Source organism: Vombatus ursinus, unplaced genomic scaffold (genome assembly GCF_900497805.2).
Source record: "Vombatus ursinus unplaced genomic scaffold, bare-nosed wombat genome assembly UNPS02001287.1, whole genome shotgun sequence".
NCBI classification, from domain to species: Eukaryota; Metazoa; Chordata; class Mammalia; order Diprotodontia; family Vombatidae; genus Vombatus; species Vombatus ursinus.
In genome coordinates, this window is record NW_020941065.1 from 12142355 (window position 1) to 12154676 (window position 12322).

General features: G+C 49.3%; 1 protein-coding gene across 8 annotated transcripts in view; it reads right to left on the bottom strand.

Annotated features, from left to right (window-relative positions):
- GIT2 (GIT ArfGAP 2) overlaps positions 1–11844 on the bottom strand; it is a 49806-nt gene extending 37962 nt beyond the window's left edge. For all 8 annotated transcript variants that reach the window (XM_027863245.1, XM_027863294.1, XM_027863278.1 and 5 more), the window contains exons 1-2: positions 11774–11844; positions 1210–1343 (exon numbers count right to left, since the gene is read on the bottom strand). In XM_027863245.1, coding sequence (XP_027719046.1) covers positions 1210–1343; positions 11774–11825 — 186 coding nt within the window. In that variant the 5' untranslated portion in view covers positions 11826–11844. The remainder of the gene's footprint in view (positions 1–1209; positions 1344–11773) is intronic.
- Between the last annotated feature and the right edge of the window lie 478 nt (positions 11845–12322).

Consider the following 12322-nt stretch of genomic DNA (forward strand, 5'->3'; position numbering starts at 1 on the left):
AACAAAAGGCACTCACATCTTAAATCCATCACAAACCTAATACCATACTTTGGTTCTAAAATTCACAGAGCACCACTTTCTGCAACAGAATGGAACAGAGGCTCTGCTGTGAACTTGAGAGCTCATCATTACTAATCCGCCCTCTACCCCAATTCCCACTTACAGTAGAAAGGATGACCCAGCAACTAAGGTGCCTGCCTTCACAGCAGCGTGTGACAGTTTTATGGAAAGGATCAAACACCATGTGTTTGGGGCTTAGGTCACTGAGGCCGTGCTTGATGGATGAGGCGAGTATCTGGCCACAGCGCCAGTGAAACGTGTGTTCGAGACAAATATAGGAGGAGAAACACATGCTTAACTCTGGGCGCCCCGGCCTGTAAAACGTGTCAAACCAAAATAGAAACCTGTATGAAATTACAATGGGCCTCAAGCAAAAAGCAAAAACCCAGCCAGGACTTCACCCAGCACCGGCCAGAGGAAAGACGAGACACAACCGGCAGGACCTAGAGCAACCCCAACCAGTACCAACTTTAGAAAAGTGGAAGTGTCCTAAGACATGAAGTCTTTATTACTGCAGAAATACGGTTCAAAAACGTTAGCAGGTACCCAGGAATTTAAGGACAATGATGAACATCGTCTGTGGCAGGAGCCTGGGGAAAGAACTATGACTGCGGACATCTGTCTAGCTCCGAGGACTGGCTGCATCTGAGCCTCTGAGCCACCCTGTGCAGGAGCCACCCCAGTCCTATGATCTCCATTTTACAGAAGCGGAAGCAAAGGGATTAACTCGTATCTGGTCACAGGGCCAGTGTCAAGGCAGAATTTGAACCCAGGTCTGGACGAATTCCAAGTCCAGCCCTCTTTCTATTATACCACCACAAGACCTCACCACACAAAAAGGGCAGTGCTGGCTACTGGAAGGAGTCAAGGTGAACACAAATGCTATCGTCCTGTCACAAAGGGAGCCGAGCTGGTGAGGGTTCCCTGGAGCTGAAGGCATGAGCCGGGCGCCAGGTCAGGTCATACGGGATCCATCAAAGAAGGGTGCAAAAACAGAAGCTCTCTTCAATGCTAACCTCATTCCATGCTGCTCAAGCATTTATGTAAGTTTCATGCCATAGCCTAGTGCAAACAGAACCCTGACTAATGAAAAGAAGGTCCGATCTAATTGACATCACAAACCAGCAGAAATACAACCCATGCCTTTACCTGAAGCAATGTGGGGGGCCACGGCGTGTGCTTCAAATGCCTCACTTGAGAGATGTGACGTCCCAGGCTCCGATGTACGCTGCAGCACTCATCACATATCAAAATTCCCCTATTGACTGATGCCCAAGAGGGATCTAAGAAAGGAAAGCAAAGCAGTATTTTATATTATACAATATGACAAAGGGATACAGTATAGGCAAAAACAGCAAAATGAGCTACGAACTGAATTCAGTTTTCCCAAAGAAACCTAAAGCACACATGCTCCCTTAGTTTTCAGTGGTCTCTTTCTCATTAGATTACTTTATTTAAACCTATCTGTTTACATGCTGTATCTCTCAGCAGAACAGAGCTCCTCGGGAGCAAGGATGATTTATCACTTGTCTTTGTATGCTGTGCACCCAGCATAAATGAGTATTTGCTGACTTGAACTGATGGAGAGTTAATCTGTGCCTGGCCCGAAGCAAAGTGCTAATGATACTCAGGTCACATGTTCAATCTCCACATGGGTAAGTTATAGCCAGACTTCAGCTTAACGTAAGCTCAGACAGTGACCCAAGGTGGGAATGCACAGATGTTCTAAATGGGAATTTGGAACTAAATTTTAGATTAAAACTAAATTATATTTAAACTAAATTCAACTTTAGAACTAAAAAGGGACGTTCTAAATCTGTAAAAGAGCCTAAAGCACCAGCCCTACTAAGAAGACTGGTACCATCATCTTATTCAATGGAGCAGAGGAAGGACAGTGTCCATTCAAACCTCAAGCCTGACATTTTGCTTCAGGCTCCACAATGCAGCCAACAGTCAGAGACTTTTCAAGTGAATCACAAACCGGTGCTAGGAGCCCAGGATGACGTATTTATTACAGGAGGTGCAAACACTCGGGAGAGCAACAGCTTAGGAACCCCTCCATAACAAAGCTCCATGGGCCTGGGATGTCAAACGTCCTTACTTGTCTGCAGCTGGATCCAATCACAATTCCAATCAAACCATCTCAATTAATTTTACGAAGATTGTGAGTGGATCTACACTTACAGCAGCAGCACCAAGTGCAACAGAAGCCTCGATCATCCCAGACAAGGGCCAGAAGTTACTGGAAGGCTCTGATGTCATACAGAGAGCTGACCTCTGCTGAGAAGTCTCTGCAGAGATGCAGCCACTCCTTACTTTACATCAACTACAGGCCAATGGACTTGACATCAATTCCTGGGGAAATTCTGAACTGATCATTCAGGAGAAGGCTAGGGAACATTTCAGAACGGAAGCTGGGCAGCAGGGCTCATCGCGTCATGACACGCTACGCTTTTTGTGACAGGGTCACTAAACTGCGCGTAGATTTTGTTGCTCAGTCATTTGTCAGTCGTGTCTGACTCCGCGACCCCATTCGGGGTTTTCTCCAGCTCATTTTACAGACGAGGAAACTGAGGCAAACAGAGTGAAATGACTTGACCAGGGTCAAACAGTCCCAGACCCAGCACTCCGTCCAAATGGAGACACCTAGCTGCCCCACCCACATTTTTAGCAAAGTATCTTTTCTTCTAGAAAAGATGGAGGGACGTAGGCCAGATGACAAGACAATCGGATGAATTTGGAACTGGCTGAATAGTCTGACTCATGAAAGTGGTCATTAATGCTTCGATGTCAGCATGGCAGGAGGTCCTCAGTGGAGGGCCCAAGGACTGATGCTCAGCCGTGGAACACTTTATCAGTGACCTGAATCAAGGCATAAGTGGCATGCTCAGCACCTCTGCAGATGACCCACAACTGGGAAAGACGGTGAGCTGGAGGACCAAGTCAGGATCCAAAAAGCCACTGACAGGCTACTGCACTGAGCTGCAGCTAATAAGATGAATTAAATCAAGTTCATTAGAGATTAATGTCACTTGGGTTCAAAAAAATCCATTTCACCAGGGGAAGGTGGGGAAGTCACGGTTTGACATCAGTTGTTTTGAAAAGGATCTGAGGTTTCTAGTGACGTGCAAACTCGATGAGTGGCGGTGTTCTGGCAGCCAGAAAACCGAATGTGTCTGTGGGGTTCCTTAAGAGAGGGACAATCACTCCCAGCAATGTCCTCTGGCCCTGCTTGGACCACTTCTAAAGCACTGGGCTCTGTTCAGGCCATTACAGCGCAGGAAGAACACTGATAAGCTGGAGAGTCCAAGAAAGATGACCAGGGTTGGGTGAAGGGAGTGGGGAGGGGATCTTTAGCCTGAAGAGGGATTAGACTTTTTCTGCTTCGCTCCAGAAGGTGGAATCAGGAACGGTGGATCAAAGCTGAAAGGAGACAAGTTTAGGATGGATAGAGAGGAAATACAGCTCTCTGTCACTGGGGCTCTTCGAGCAGAGAGCCACCTGTTCTAGGGGGTTCCAGCGGGACTTCCTCTTCAGACAGGGATTCGTCCAGAGGATCTCAAAGTCCCTCCCAACTCACATTCTAGAATATGTGATAATGAGTCATAGTTCCATAGAACTTCAAGATTTTCCAAGTTGGTTTTCAGCGATGTGAGGTGGTATTGTATTATCTTCATTATTTCCAGAGAAGGAAACTGAGACCCTGGGAAATGTAGTGACTTGGCTAGGGTTACACAACCAGCAACCTCAAGTCAGGGAGAGAAAGGAAGCCAGGAGACCAGTTAGAAGGCAACTGCCCTCGGGCCTGGACTAGACCCTGGCTGTAGGAGGACGGCAGTATCAGTGAAGAGGAAAGTCCAGAAGGTAGAGGGGTTGAAGGTTCCATTTGGGACGAGCTGAGTTTAAGATGTCACCGGACATCCTGTTGGAGACGTCTAAGAGCCAGTTAGAGACACAAGACCCGCCATCAGGGGAGAGATCAGATCTGGCAATCAAGTACGAGACTCATGGGAGGGGGCAGGATCGACAAGAGAGAGTGCACGGAGCAAGAAGCCGGGGGGCCCAGACAGAGCCACGGGGAGTGGGCACGCCAGGCCGGGAGACCAAGGAGGAGCAAATGGACAGCGGGAGGGGGCAGGAGAGAACCTGGAGAGGAGAGAGCAGCCTAAAGGACAAAGGGATTGACTGGGCCCAAGGCTGCAGGCTAAGGAGAAACCCGAGTGCGAGAAGGCCATTGGACTTGGTACTTGAGAAGTCAATGGGAGCTCTGGAGAGAGGAGTTTCAAGTGAATGATGGGGGGAAGCCAGACTACAGAGAGTGAGAAGAGAGGAAGTAGAGGGGCCAACTGTGCGTGGCTTTCTCCAGGAGCTGAGTCAAGACAGGGAGGAGAAATGTAGGGAGGGAGGTAGCTAGCTGGCGGGGATGATTAGATCAAGAGAGGTTTTGAGGGACAGGGAAGACGGGCATATTTGTTGGAAGCAAGGAAGAAGATAAAAGAGAATAATGATACTGCGGGTGTGAATGGGGGCAATTTGTGATCAAAGTCAGAAGGGAATAAATGTAAATGTTCCATTTTTCTAAGAGGTGGAAAACCAGGGGGCCATAGGGGGCCAAGATCTCAAATGAGAAAGCTGTATTTTGAGTGTTCATATCTCTGCTCTATAAAATTCTACAGAACTTAGCCTCATTGCTTTCAAAACAAATGAGATTTAAACTCAGTAAATAAGGGCAGCTAGGTGGCACCGTGGATAGAGCACCGGCCTTGAAACAAGGAAGACCCGAGTTTAAATCCGGCCTCCGACACTTGACACTTACTAGCTGTGTGACCCTGGGCAAGTCACCTAACCCCATTGCCTAGCAAAAAAAAACACAAACAAACAAAAAAACTCAGTAAATAGACTAACTTGACGAAAGTCCATTAAATATTAAAAAATAAAAATGAATGAAACCTGCCTTTTCATTTGACAGCTTGAAAAATGGGTACCATTCAAGTTACCTTAAAGAGAGAATTTTATCCTTTGACACCAGAAAGTCCAGAATTTCAGAATACTTTGAAGGACCAACCTGCATCAATGTTGTACATTTTAAAATCCATAACGAAAATTGTTATTTCAAAGTAAAATTATAATAAAGTCCTTGTATCAATTGACATAGCTGGTCCTTCCAGTGTTAAAAAAAAAAAATCTGCAATGCCCCTAAGTAGCCCCAAATCACTGGGAAAACACAGAGGACCTTTATTTTTTTTTTAAACTACCAAATACAGACCCTTACAAACTACACTGTGAAAAATTAATAGGATTTTTGAGTTGAGTACTGCACCTGATAAATTTGCTTTTCGGACTTGGTACAAACCTACAAGCATGTAGAAGGTGCTAATTCTTCTGTATATCTATTAAACTATGAAGAAAAACAAACGAATGACAAATTTGTTTTTTGAAATTATTTTCCATGCATTATACCGCTATCTTCAGAAACTCACTCAATTTCACTATCACTAGAAAGAGCCCCAGATTGGAAGTAATTAAACATTTAGTGAAAATATGAAAATTCTAAAGGATGGAAGCTGGGACAGAAAGTCATCGTTCAGCTGAGTTAAAAACAGGAAAGCACTGAACACAGCTCTCTACAAATTATCTGAAAATTAACAAAAAGTTAGGAGTAGTGAGAAACTGATTTTTTTTTTTCTAGATGTTGACAGTTATCAACCAGCATCTGATCTACAAGGAAAAAAGAGCAGCTTTTTTAAATAATTTTTTTTCTAATTAATCAAAAGTCACCTCTTCTCCCTCCCACCATTACCTCCCAGTGAAAAAGCAACAAAAACAAAGCCTTGTAACAAATTCAGAGACAAGCAACAGATTCCCAAATTGGCCACGGCTGAAAAATACATCCACGTCTTTATCTGCTCTGTAGGGAGGTGGAGAGCATGTGTCCTGCGTCCTCTGGAATCGTGGCTGATCCCTGAGTCAATCAGAGTACTGAAGCCTTTCAGAGTTGTCTGTTTTTACAACACTGCTGTTACTGAATAAAACCTTCTCCTCACTCTGCATCAGTTCATCCAAGTCTTCTAGGCTTCCCTAAAATCGTCCCCTTCCTCATTTCTTACAGAACACCAGTATTCTACCACCTTCTCCTTCACAGCCATTCTCCAGAGGATGGGCATCCCCTCAGTTTCCAATTCTCTGCCACCACAAAAAGAGCTGCTCTCAACAGTTCTGTACACGAGGGTCCTCTTCCTTTGATCCCTTTGGGGCACAGACATGGTAGTGGAATCCCTGGGTCACGGGTAGGTTCAGCGTTGGGGGGCAGAGTTCCAAACTGCTTTTCAGAATGGTCAGGCCAATTCACAACAGCAGGTGATTTGTGAAGAACCATTTCTCCTGACCGAAGGTGCCAATACACACAATACAGGTGACTCTCTGGACTCACTCACATATTTAGGGGGTCCAGGAAGGGAGTAGGAAAGGGAGGAAGAGCAGCAGAGAATTGCAGTATCCTCATTCTATTACGCTCCAGAAGAAAAGAGCACCCTCTATAGGCATACCGTAAATCAGAACGCACACAGCTCCAGCCATGTCTGTTTAGCACATGCAGGTATGATGGAAACCCAACTGACCACAAGGGCCGCAAGGCAGAGCAGCGAACAAAGTCAAGTTTGTCCCATTCCATGCAAGAGCACAAATCTCAGAGGGGTTGTCAAGCCACTTAATTAAGCAAGAACGAGGCACAGTAATTAGAACAAAGCCCCAGCTAAAACTGGCCTTCTCCAGGAAGCCTTCCCCACCTCCTAATTCCAGGGCCTCCCCTCTGCTAACCATTTCCTGTGCATCCTGGATGGAGCTTGCTTGGCATATATGTTTGTCTCCTCCGTTAGAGTGTAAGCGCCTTGAAGCAGGGATGGTTTTTAGCCTCTTTTTGTATCCCCAGCACTTAGCACAGTGCCCGGCACACAGTAGGCGCTTCATAAAAGTTTAATGATTGATTAGAACGCCAAAATATTAAAATATGTCCAGAAATTGGGGATCAAAACTAAACAGCTACCCATGCGGTTAACTGCCCAAATCTCTGATACTATTTTGGTCATTACACCTGCCGAGTGCGGGAGACGAGGAATCCCAAGATACAGTGACTGTATGAAAGACATCTGCACGGTAGGACTAATGGCAGGTATGCAGTGACACAGGTCTGTGCAAACCATGCACCCTACGTTTCGGCTCAAAGGGCTTTGACTACTGCAGTATCATCTACCAACAAGTATTAGAAAACGCCAGGGTTAATTTGGAAAGGATGGGCCGTCAAGGGGCTGAGCCGGGGTGGGGAGCCAGCAGCCTCGAGGCCACATGTCACAAATTTGTTCTGAGAAGTTTGGATTCAGTCAAAGGGCCATACTTGAGGACCTAGAGGGTCACAGGTTCCCTGGTTAAGCCGTCAACTGGCATGAGGCAGGGTCTCCACAGTTCTTTCAACAGGTGAAACTTGAGTTACTCCTCAAAAATAAGATTAAACCGCAGCCACTCAAAGTCTTCTGGGTCCCGTCGGCAGGAAAAGAAACCAAATCTCCAGGTCCACAAGTTCACCACACATTTCAAGGTATTCTAAGTATACTCAAAACAGGAAGGAAGTGACTCAAGGCCCCGCAGATCAGGCCTACAGCAACAATGGATATGAGGAGGCTTTGAAAAGCAGAGAAATGCCCCAGAGAGGACAAGGCCGGGTCTGCACTCATCCTGGGGCTGGGGAAGCAATCTTTCTTTGGCCAAAAAAATCTTTTGGGGAGTCAAAAAAGACTCACAGAAATAAAGGGGAGAGCTGGGCCCAAGACTTATCTGAATCACACATCTCTTCAGTCCAAGCGAAAGGAGAGACAAGCAATGTGGAAAGTTAAACTCAGAGAATTGTAATTTCAGAGAATAAAGATATTCTCGGTCAGATGCACTTCCTGGACCCAATCTCATCTAGTTCTTGCAACAGCTGTTTTTAAAACTTGGCCTCTCCTTCCCTCCCTCTCTTCAAAGGGAAGGATAACCCTGCTTGTCCTAGACGTGCACTCACGCTGCCACATGAGGTTTTGGTTAACTCAGTCCCATTTTAAAGCTCAGGCCAAGCTTCAACACGACAAGAATGACGTTCTAAAAATGGGTGCAGAAACACTGATGTCCAACGATTCCATGGAAAATCCTTATTTCAGAGAGGACGGGGCTCCAGAGTCCACCCTGAGTCTCCTGCCTCAGAAGGGGATGAGGACGGGAAACAGCTAACAGCAACCTCATCCCAAAGGCAGACGGAGCCACTTCTCCATGCAAAGTCAAATGGAAGATGACGTGAATTCTAAACGGCAGATTTCCCTCATGGATAGGAGTGTTCTCGCCCTCTCCAAAGAAAGGACTGCAGGGGGAAGGCTGACAGAGAGGCCAACAAGGAGGCCTCGGTGAAGAATCAGAAGATCAGGGTTCAAATTCCGGCTTGGCTGCTTCCAAATGTGAAATTTCCATCAAATTATTTAGCTGGGGCCTTACTTTCTTTACTTTTGAAATGGCCCCTTATGCCCCCTCCAAATTTAAATCCTGTAATTCCTACGATCCCACTTCACCGCATCCATCGATGAGGTCAGTTAGTCAATCAACAAGAATCTATCAAGCATCTACTACAAGTAAGGACCTGCGCGTACCGGACACACCAAGACAAAGAGCAAAGAATCCCCCTGCCCTTTGAACTTACATTCTATTGGGAGAGACAATGTACGTGTGTGTGTGTGAGCATGTATACGCACACATAAACATGTATGTTTGTGTATGCACACATACACAAACATGTATGCACACACATACATGCACAGACATGTGTATATAGATGACTATATCCAGAATAAAAACTAAACGAGACTACTACAGAAGGTGGTGCTTGAAGGGAGTGTTGAAATAAGGGCTTCTCTGGGGCCCAGGGAAGGCGTCCCGGGCATGGAGGGGACCAGCCAGGCTGGCCAGAACGCCAAGGACGGGGAAAGGAACACTAGAGGAGGCTGGGAAGGTGGGCCACGGCCAGCTGGAGAAGAGTTTCAGAAGCCAGACTAAGTTTGTATCTTATCCTCAAGGCAGCAGAGAGCCCCTGGAGCTTACAGACTAGGGAATCTGAGAGTTCACCCTGCACTTTAGGCTGGAGAACCAGAAGATGTGGCCACTGACTGGACATGACAGATGAGGAGCTTTGTACCTGGACACCAGAATAACGAAGAAAGAAGCAGGGACGTTGGTGCCTAGGAAAGGCCAGTTCCAGGATCAAGACTGAGTTGTCTGGACAGGCTGAGTCTGAGATCCCAGAGGCAGGAGGAGAGGTGGCCCTGGGGCTGCCGGGACAGATCTGGGAGTCATGTGCTTGGAGATGATAATGGAGTGGATAAGATCACCCAGACAGAAAGCACCAAGGGAGGAAGAGGGCCCAGGTCAGAGCCTGGGAGGAAATGCCCGATGAGGGCGTGAGGGATGGGCAGGCAGGGAGGAGAGGCAGGACAGTGAGGTCAGGGCTATCAAATGCAGCCGGAGAAAAGACCATCAGATCTGGCAATTCAGAGATAACTGATAGCGCTGGAGACCACAATTTCATTTGGGTGATGAGGTCAGCAGCCAGGCTGCAAGGGGACAAGGGATGAGAGATGAGGAATCCGAGGCAACCACTAGAAACAGTTTTTTCCCTAGGACTCTGGCTGAGCAAGTGAGGAGAGATACAGGTTGGTCTAGTGAAGGAAAAAGTTGAATACATCTAACTTATTTTAAAGGCAGTGAATCCTCCTGAGTTCAAATCTGGCCTCAGACACTTACGAGATGTGAGACCCTGGGCAAGTCATTTAATCCTGTTTGCCTCAGCTTCCTCATCTGTAAAGCTGGGAAGGAAAAAGCAAATCACTCCAGTATCTCTGCCAAGAAAACCCCCAATGAGGTCACGGAGAGTGGGTCACAACTGAAAAACAACTGAACAACACAAAACTTATTTTAAAATAAACAGGTGACCCTCATACAGTGATGAAAAGAAAACCCCACAAGCTCTGAGAACCTCACGAGCCCAGAAGGCAATGACAGCTAACAAACTAATAAATACAAAAAACACATCTTAAGAAAATAAGCTCTCATAACTGACGAGCCCATCTTTCTCTCTCCTGTCTATCTGGGTGGCTCAGAACGCGAATGAGGTAAATAACCCCAGCGCCAGCCGATCCTAAGATGTCAAGGCTGGATTAGACCCATTTGTGAGGTGATGAAGTCACTTTCCCAGAGGATGCCAGAACTCAGGATCCCTGGCACCTAGCACCGGGCCTGGCACAGAAGACGCACTTCATAAAAATCTGTTGATTCATTGAAGATAAAGTGAAAGGAGCCCTGGATCATAAGCCAAACACCTGATTCAAACTCCTGGGCTAACACATCCCTTGGGTCAAGGTACCTCAGTTTCCTCATTTGTAAAATGGGCAGCCTATTTGACTGTTGGCTGGAAATGACAGAAAAGAGAAGCTGCTCGGACCTCTCCACAGAGTCTACTGCCTGGGCAGGGCTGCCGGCACCAAAGGCCAGGCCACTTTTCCTCAACGGCCCCTTGTAAAATAAGGGGACCTCTGAGGTTCTTGGTAGCATCAGTCAAGTAAGGGAGTAGAAGCCTGCACTTGGAAGGTCCCTCAGTGCGCATGGAGGGGGCTGGAGGAGATGTGAGTTCTCATCCTTCTCGTGCTCTAGATTCCTGGGGGGGGGGGGGCCCAGGGAGGCCGAGAGACACCTCCTCAGAAGGTTTCTAAACGACTGAAAGAAATGCAGCATTTTAGTTAAGAGGGGAGTGAAAATAAAGATGTAATTGTTCCCATCCACGTTCACAAGATTCTCTGAAATTTATCCCCGGACACTCAGGGATCCTCAGCCCCAGCTCGAGTACCCCTGGCCAAAATGACCCCTAAGGTCTTTTCCATTGTAAAGAGAGGGGATTCGGCCTGGGTGACCTCCTGGCTCAGTTTCCCCATCTGTAGAGTGAGGGGATTCGGCCTGGGTGACCTCCTGGCTCAGTTTCCCCATCTGTAGAGTGAGGGGATTTGGCCTGGGTGACCTCAGGGTCCCTCCTGGCTCAGTTTCCCCATCTGCAGGGAGAGCAGGGCGCCACACCAGATGGTGCCAGCCACTCAAAGTAGGGGTGCTGGAGCCCAGGACCTCCCCAGCCCCCCACTTCCCTCTGGCTTCTCCGGACGCTTGTTCCCTGTCCTGCAGGGAAAGAGGCCTGCACAGCTCGCCTCCCCAGCCTCAGTTTCCCCTTCCTGCTCTAGTCTACATCCCAAGGCCCTCAGCGCGAGCCCTGGCATATAGAAGGCGCTTAATAAGTGCTCGCCGCCCTACCCAGCCCTAGGGGCCCCAGAGTCCCCCTCCACAACATGGGGGATGAGCTAAGCGGCCTCCTCGGACCCTCCCAGCTCTGGCTCCGAGATCCGGCCATCCCGCCCCCTCCGGGCCTCAGTTTCCCCCCGGGGATCGGTCCCTCCGGTCCCTTCGGCCCTGCGGCTCCCGGCCCGGCCCGGCGGGGACGCGGACGCCGGGGTCCCTCGGCTGACACCTGCCGCGGGCTCCGCCCGGGCCGGGCCCAGCCGCCGCTCGTTTCCCGCCTCCCCGCGGCTGCCCCGGGGGGCGCCGCCGGACGGGCCGGAGGCGGCGCCCCTCGCCCGGCCCACCCGGGCCGCTCACTCACCGGGGCCGCTGCAGTCGGCGCACACCTCGCTGCTCCGCAGCCGCTTCGACATGGCTCCCGCCTCGGGCGCCCGACAGCGGCGGCGGCGGCGGCGCTTCCGCTCCGACGGCTCCGCTCCCGTCAGCGCTGGCAGCCCCGCGGCGGCGGCAGGGGCAGCAGCAGCGGCGGCGGCGGCGGCACCTCCCCCTGGGCAGCGCGCAGGCGCGCCGCGCAGGCGCCCCGGCTCTGCCGCCCCGCCCGAAGGCGGAGCGCCCGTCACGTGGCCGGAAGCGGCGCGCGGCCGCCTGCCGCCATCTTAGGTAAGGGCAGGGCGGCCGCCACGCCCTTTCCCGGCTCCTTCTGGCGGATTCCGGGAATGTCACAGCTGCCCGCCCCCAAGAAGCGCCGAAGTAGAGTCGGGGCGGCGGCTTGGGACTCCCGAGAAACGCTTTCGAGTCCTCAGAAATAACCAGTGTGGTGTAAAGAACTCGGGTTGGGAGGCAGAAGGTCCGGGTCCAAATCCTGCCCTTGGTGCTGAATGTCTGCATCCCTTTTGGCCGAGTCAGTTTC